This window comes from Triticum urartu, chromosome 5A (assembly GCF_056163025.1).
Source record: "Triticum urartu cultivar PI428250 chromosome 5A, HENAU_Tu73, whole genome shotgun sequence".
NCBI lineage: Eukaryota > Viridiplantae > Streptophyta > Magnoliopsida > Poales > Poaceae > Triticum > Triticum urartu.
This window is the reverse complement of record NC_141877.1, coordinates 258,094,338-258,102,539: the sequence shown is the minus strand read 5'-3', so window position 1 is coordinate 258,102,539 and position 8,202 is coordinate 258,094,338. Positions and strand designations below refer to the sequence as shown.

General features: G+C 46.3%; 1 protein-coding gene across 1 annotated transcript; it reads right to left on the bottom strand.

Moving 5' to 3' along the window:
• Nucleotides 1-5,368: 5,368 nt before the first annotated feature.
• Nucleotides 5,369-7,941, bottom strand: LOC147970976 (uncharacterized). The gene is made up of 4 exons (XM_087522725.1): nt 7,870-7,941; nt 7,017-7,229; nt 6,437-6,739; nt 5,369-5,464 (listed from the first exon to the last, which is right to left on the bottom strand). The coding sequence occupies exons 1-4, from the start codon at nt 7,939-7,941 to the stop codon at nt 5,369-5,371; spliced, it is 684 nt and encodes a 227-aa protein (XP_087378851.1).
• Between the last annotated feature and the right edge of the window lie 261 nt (nt 7,942-8,202).

The following is an 8,202-nucleotide window of genomic DNA, read 5'->3' as shown; positions in this document are numbered from 1 at the left end:
TGCTAATACTACCAGGACTAAGTTCATGATAAATTTAAGTTCAATTAATTATATTACTTAAGAACTCCCACTTAGAAAGACATCCCTCTAATCCTCTAAGTGATCACATGATCCAAATCAACTAAACCATAATCGATCATCACGTGAAATGGAGTAGTTTTCAATGGTGAACATCACTATGTTGATCATATCTACTATATGATTCACGCTCGACCTTTTGGTCTCAGTGTTCCGAGGCCATATCTGCATATGCTAGGCTCGTCAAGTTTAACGTGAGTATTCCGCATGTGCAAAACTGGCTTGCACCCGTTGTAGATGGACGTAGAGCTTATCACACCCGATCATCACGTGGTGTCTGGGCACGACGAACTTTGGCAATGGTGCATACTCAGGGAGAACACTTTTTATCTTGAAATTTAGTGAGAGATCATCTTATAATGCTACCGTCAATCAAAGCAAGATAAGATGCATAAAAGATAAACATCACATGCAATCAAAATGTGTGACATGATATGGCCATCATCATCTTGTGCCTTTGATCTCCATCTCCAAAGCATCGTCATGATTTCCATTGTCACCGGCATGACACCATGATCTCCATCATCTTGATCTATATCAATGTGTCGTCACATGGTTGTCTCGCCAACTATTGCTCTTGCAACTATTGCTATCACATAGCGATAAAGTAAAGTAATTATTTGACGCTTGCATCTTATGCAATAAAGAGACAACCATAAGGCTTCTGCCAGTTGCCGATAACTTCAACAAAACATGATCATCTTATACAACAACTTATATCTCATCACGTCTTGACCATATCACATCACAACATGCCCTGCAAAAACAAGTTAGATGTCCTCTACTTTGTTGTTGCAAGTTTTACGTGGCTGCTACGGGCTTTAGCAAGAACCGTTCTTACCTACGCATCAAAACCACAACGATAGTTTCTCAAGTTGGTGTTGTTTTAACCTTCGCAAGGACCGGGCGTAGCCACACTCCGTTTAACTAAAGTTGGAGAAACTGACACCCGCCAGCCACTTGTGTGCAAAGCACGTCGGTAGAACCAGTCTCGCGTAAGCGTACGCGTAATGTCGGTCCGGGCCGCTTCATCCAACAATACCACCGAACCAAAGTATGACATGCTGGTAAGCAGTATGACTTATATCGCCCACAACTCACTTGTGTTCTACTCGTGCATATAACATCAATGCATAAAACCTGGCTCAGATGCCACTGTTGGGGAACATAGTAATTTCAAAAATTTCCTACGCACACGCAAGATCATGGTGATGCATAGCAACGAGAGGGGAGAGCGTTGTCCACGTACCCTCGTAGACTGAAAGCGGAAGCGTTAGCACAACGCGGTTGATGTAGTCGTACGTCTTCACGATCCGACCGATCAAGTACCGAACGCATGGCACCTCCGAGTTCTGCACATGTTCAACTCGATGACGTCCCTCGATCTCCGATCCAGCCGAGTGTTGAGGGAGAGTTTCGTCAGCACGACGGTGTGGTGACGATGATGATGTCCTACCGACGCAGGGCTTCGCCTAAGCACCGCTACGATATGATAGAGGTGGATTATGGTGGAGGGGGGCACCGCACACGGCTAACAGATCAAGAGATCAATTGTTGTGTGTTTGGGGTGCCCCCTGCCCCCGTATATAAAGGAGTGGAGGAGGGGGAGGGCCGTCCCTCTCTATGACGCGCCCTAGGGGAGTCCTACTCCCACCGGGAGTAGGATTCCCCTTTTCCTAGTAGAACTAGGAGCCCTTCCATGTAGTAGGAGTAGGAGGGAAGGAAAGGGAAGGGAAAAGGAGAAGGAAGGAAGGGGGCGCCCCCCTCCCTAGTCCAATTCGGACCAGCCCATGGGGAGGGGTGCGGCCACCCTTTGAGGCCTTTCTCTCCTTTCCCGTATGGCCCATTAAGGCCCAATACGAATTCCCGTAACTCCCCGGTACTCCCGAAAATACCCGAATCACTTGGAACCTTTCTGATGTCCGAATATAGTCGTCCAATATATCGATCTTTACGTCTCGGCCATTTCGAGACTCCTCGTCATGTCCCCGATCTCATCCGGAACTCCAAAATCCTTTGGTACATCAAAACACATAAACTCATAATATAACCGTCATCGAACTTTAAGCGTGTGGACCCTACGGGTTCGAGAACTATGTAGACATGACCGAGACACGTCTCCGGTCAATAACCAATAGCGGAACCTGGATGCTCATATTGGCTCCTACATATTCTACGAAGATCTTTATCGGTCAAACCGCATAACAACATACGTTGTTCCCTTTGTCATCGGTATGTTACTTGCCCGAGATTCGATCGTCGGTATCTCAATACCTAGTTCAATCTCGTTACCGGCAAGTCTCTTTAATCGTTCCATAACACATCATCCCACAACTAACTCATTAGTTGCAATGCTTGCAAGGCTTATAGTGATGTGCATTACCGAGTGGGCCCAGAGATACCTCTCCGACAATCGGAGTGACAAATCCTAATCTCAAAATACGCCAACCCAACAAGTACCTTCGGAGACACTTGTAGAGCACCTTTATAATCACCCAGTTACGTTGTGACGTTTGGTGGCACACAAAGTGTTCCTCCGGTAAACGGGAGTTGCATAATCTCATAGTCATAGGAACATGTATAAGTTATGAAGAAAGCAATAGCAACAAACTAAACGATCAAGTGCTATGCTAACGGAATGGGTCAAGTCAATCACATCATTCTCCTAATGATGTGACCCCGTTAATCAAATGACAACTCATGTCTATGGTTAGGAAACATAACCATCTTTGATCAACGAGGTAGTCAAGTAGAGGCATACTAGTGACACTCTGTCTATGTATTCACACATGTATTATGTTTTCGGTTAATACAATTCTAGCATGAATAATAAACATTTATCATGATATAAGGAAATAAATAATAACTTTATTATTGCCTCTAGGGCATATTTCCTTCACTTCGGCCCAAGTTGTTCCTTCTAGTCCAAAAAAATGTCCAAAATGTTTTGCTGCGTTTGGACTCCGTTTGGTATTGATTTTCCGCGAAGTAAAAAACAAGCAAAAAACAGCAAGTGGCACTCAGGTGGTGTGGCAGCCGCTGGCAGTGCCACCGCGGCTGGATACGATCCCGATGAGACCCAAAGCCAAGACGTCCGAGGGCCATTCACGCTGATGACCTATGATCAAGCTGGCATGCACGAGACTTCATGCAAGATCAGGTTTCCCTGGACCTGGACGGCTTCCCGCTCGACCACGTGTTCCCGAAGGACTACAACCTCGAGGAAGAGGATGAGTTGGACATTGACGGGGAGCCTTTGTTCGAGGACGAGCTCGCCAACCCAGCCGCCGGGGCGAAGCTGAAGCGCAAGAGAAAGAGGACGAAGGCATGCACGACATTTGAGGACAAGATCCTGTGTGAGTGTTGGAGGGACATTGGGCAAGACCCCAAGGTCAGCACCGAACAAAAGGCATCGACCTTTTGGATTTGCGTCCCTCGTGAGTTCCATGAGCGTAAGAAGTTTGCGCCGTACCAAATGCATAGCACGCACGGCTGGGTGTCCATTTCGAAGCGATGGAAGGTGATACAACAATAGTGCAACAAGTTTTGTGCCACCCTTGAGAGCATCAAGGCACGCCCTGTGAGCGGCATCGGCATGGAAAACATGGTATTCATGTGGCCCTTTTTGTTTCCATTCCCTTCATGCTTGCATGTCCATTTGCATATCCATTTGCCCATATGCTTGCATGCTATTCATTTGCACGCATTCCAAGAATTGGAGGCATTCAAGGTCCAACATGAAGGCAAGTCCTTCAACCTCTCCCATTGTTGGAGGGTCATCAACGGGGAGGAGAAGTTCAAGGTGCAATATGCCGCCCTCATGGCGCATGGGGGAAGAAAGCCTTGGAGCAGGTTGAGGAGGGCGAGGAGCTACGGCCGCGAGGGAAGACCAATTCCAAGAAGGAGGACAAGCGGGATGCGACGTCGATCGTCTTGCTCATAACCGTGGAGGTCATGATGACCAAGAAGGACTCAAGGGAGGAGAAGAGTCGGCAAGACAAGGACGGGAAAATGAACGCCTTCATGGAGATCCAAGGGAGGGGGCTTGAGATGGAGACGGACAAGCAAGCGAGGATGCTTGAGATGGAGGCGGAGAAGCAAGCCAAGATGCTAGAGATTGAGGCCGCCAATGCCAAGACCAAGGTGAAAGAAGTGGCTCTCGCTACCATGATGATGGGGGTGGAGATCATGAAGGTGGACCTCAACATTGTGTCGCCAAGGAAGAGGCCGTGGTTCGAGAAGATGCAGGCCAACATGCTCAAGTTCGATGATGAGTGATCTATGGCAGACACCGCCTCCCTTTTTTTATGCGAGGCAAGTGTGCTGGCATACCACGGCCAAGATGGCATGCTTGAATCTCCCACCCCTTTTTGTGTGCTGGCATGTGTGCCGGCCGCTGGCAAGTGCGCCAGCATGAACTGTGTGGTGGTTTTTGGGGGCTGGCATTATATGCTGGCTGCTGGCATGGTGCCGACATGAACACTACAAGAAATATGTCAACTTGTGACCTTGACTATTGGTCACTGAAAGGTCATTGTTTTCCGTTTGCGACCTTTTTGTGACCAAAAACAGAAGGTCAAAAGCTGGCGGTCGTAAACTGAAATTAACGACCTTCTCTGTGAGAAGGTCGTAGATGTTTACGACCAAAATATGCCTATTGTTTTGTTTTGGTCACTAGCAGCCTCCCCAGGCCATGTAGGCATCCGACGTGGCAATCTGATGTGGCATAAGAATCAGCCCGGTCCAATTCGATGTTTATATGGGCCAAGCCCATTAATTCAGCCCATTTATATATTTTTCCTATGAATTTTTTGTCAGCTTCATGGGCCAAGCCCAACAATTCGGCCTTTTAATTTTCTTGGCCATGTCCCTTTTGCAGACCATTTCGTTGAGCCTTTTTGTTCATGTTTTCCAGAAATAAACAATGTTCTAGTCCACTATTATTTGGGCCATAGCCTTTTTAGAGCCCATATATTATTTGGTCCAATAGAATATTTGGTCTTTTTATTCATTGATCTCCAGTTTACACATTTGAATAGCAAACACTCAATAATTCTCTTGATTAAATTTCATTTCACTCATACATCTCACTACATCACAGTACATGACAATCATTCAAAATAGGCCGCCACACGCCATGGAAGCAAAATAAACAGTACTGCTCTTGGAAGCAAAATAAACAGTACTAGGCAGTACTGTTTACTAGGCAGTAGACGAGTACATCTCATTTCAAATAAACAGTGCTGCTCTTGGAAGCAAAATAGGCCGCCACACGCCATGGTGCGCCATATTACTCGATCTGGCCCCAAGTAACCAGTAGCGCTGCTTGCTCCCTTGGCCCAGCTCCTTGCTGCCCAGGATGGACGAGACTCGGACGCGGAGCTCGCTGCACATGACATATTGTGTCAATGCTTGCAGCAATAGAAGGAACTCACATACCATAGAACTTGCACAGTAGTGTATCAACACCCCAAAGATTTGACTGAATTGAACTGTTATATAACCAAGTTACAGCTGACAGAAGTTGCAGGTAAATAAACATCCATAGAGCTAACATGCGGTATTTCTGTAGAAAGAAGCATCAACTCACTATTCTACACAAAAAGCTAGCCCATACATGCACAGACACCAGAACGTTACATAGAATGAAGCACATGGCTAGTACTTGCTACCCTGACATTTCAGGCATTCTAGTGTTTAGGAGATTTGACTTCCAGCAGAAAATTAAGTCTATCAACAACCCTAGCTAATAATAGCAAATTAAACTGTATACTACCAGGCAAGACATAAACTGCTAGTCCTAATATGAAGTGCAAGCATCTTCAGTAGTTGAATCTAACACATAGTCATATATAAACCAATAGTAAGGGGGGGAGAACAGGGAACAGCGAGGTTCAAGGCTGTTACAAGCATGTACTCCCTCCGATCAAAAATAAGTGTCTCGGCTTTGAATTAAGGAGGGAGTACATAGAAACCAACAACCAGTAGATTAATATAAGTTCTTCCATTATCAGAAAAGACCATGAAACAGACATTCTGAAACCAACGAAAATCTAATGTAAGTTCTTCCATTATATTTACCGACCTACCTATCAATTTCTCAACACCAACAAATAGTCCTCAATTGGAAGTAACAACCAACAAAAATTCTATTTAGCATGTGTGCAAACTGGAGTTGTTTCAGTTCATACAGCAGATACACGAAGGAAATATGCAAATGTCTGATCTATAATTCACAATCATAGCACACAAGGGGGCTAAATAACGGCAACCTGATTACCATCAGGCACAAAATCAAGGCAAAACACATCCAGCAGACATAATGCCGAACCAGCAGCAGAGAGAAAGTGAATAATACCGAGGTGGAGATGTTCCTCTTGCCATTGGTGGCGCAGACCAGGCACCGGTACTCAACAGGCTCCCCCTTACTCGCCATCTTCTTCAACCTAGCCTGACACTTCATCGACGCTGCGCACATCGAACAACTCATCACATCAGAGTTGCTGAACCCATCAAATCTACAACCCACACCACACGAACCAGCTATAAAGGTAGGGGGTCTCTCACATCGCTTCATGGTGACCCACATAGAGCCCTTCTCCGTGCTCCTCTTGCACATGCTGGTCAGCTTGTTCAGGAAGAGATCTGCCTGCATCAACACCTTCACAGAACATGCAATGTGGGCAAACATGGTCAGAAACAGTTCGACAAAGCAGGGCAGAATTTCCTGCTATCTGATGAATTAACAAAACAAGAGTGGACATCTCACAGTGAGTTAACTATCTGATGAATTTAGTAAAACACATACTAGCATTCACTGACTTGTCCTATACTAGACAAGAGGTCCAATTAACATTTGGGTACATTAATAATCAGATTAGAGGTGAAAAATAGCAGCCAGAGGAGTATTCAGTAACTAGATGAGGTGAGAGAGGGACCTGCTGCGCAAGCTCCCTAGTAGGGCAGATGCAGATGGCCTGGGGAGTCCTGCGGCTGGGGTCGACGTGGCTGAGCATGCCGAGGACGAAGCAGGTGGTCTTGCCGGAGCCGTTGTGCGCCTGGGCTATGAGGTTCTTATAGAGCGACATGAGGATCATGGGAAGCGTGACGGCCTGGATCTTGCTGGGGTGTCTGAACCCCAACCCGTCAACCTGTATGCAACAACATAATGATTACCAATAGGATATAATAGTGACATACTGTAATCCAGAGTATAGTTCAACTAATCACACTAATCGGGACAGTATGCAGTTAACTGAAAGCCAAGAGTTTGTAGTATCAAGCAACCAAAAATATAACACCTTTACCCTGGCAAAGTGCTTAGCATCAAGCCTACTTAGCCTTTCCAGCCACGCAACATCAGTGTTTGTAGACATAGTTAATTTCTAGCAATTACTAGTAGGATTTATGAATTGCATCATGATTAACTTGGACAGTCGACAGGGCTACCAGCTGAAAACACACAGCTCCTTACAAGACAAGCAAAACATTTTAGAGCAGCACAGTCACACCACATTTTTTTAGTGAATTACAGTGCTCGAATTGCCACTACACTGGACACAAGCAGCTACACAACTAATGCATCAGTAGACAAATAATGAACTAGCATACGCCCTTTTATGCATATTAATGCACATCAAGGACACATTAATGGCAAAATACCATGACAAAAGCGTAGAAGTCTTTGTGATACTTCCAGAATTATCATATGAAAAGAAGGGTTGTGTAATATTCAGAACTAAATCAGCAAACTCAATCAGCAAAACTCTTGTATCAAACGCAGGTGCATACCCACTTCCTCCCCCTCCTACTAGTACGCCAGCCACTACCCAGTCTGGCACCACCTCTTCTCTCATCGGCCATGGTGAAAGCCTTCGACTACCTGAAGAGCATATTCAGGTTTTTAGGAGGATGGCACGGAAAAGGAAAGCAGGGGGCTCACCGAGATGACGAGGATGGCACGGAGGCCGCTGCCCTGCTTAGTCCAGGCGAGCAGGTCGCGGGCTGAGTTCCTGGAGGCGTCCCGCAGCCATGGCGCGGCCTCGCAGGTCCCCGCGCGGAGGCGCTGCAGCAGCGGATCCCCGTCGTCGCCGGGTGGCCAGACGCCGCGACGGGACTCACCAT

What these genes read in the sequence shown, in the direction of transcription:
- LOC147970976 (XM_087522725.1), bottom strand. Translation starts at nt 7,941, where the DNA reads ATGGCCGATGAGAGAAGAGGTGGTGCCAGACTGGGTAGTGGCTGGCGT. An exon ending in CTAGGGAGCTTGCGCAGCAG is followed by an intron (nt 6,740 to 7,016) that starts GTCCCTCTCTCA and finishes TGTTCTGTGAAG; the next exon opens with GTGTTGATGCAGGCAGATCT. An exon ending in AGAGGAACATCTCCACCTCG is followed by an intron (nt 5,465 to 6,436) that starts GTATTATTCACT and finishes TGTCATGTGCAG; the next exon opens with CGAGCTCCGCGTCCGAGTCT.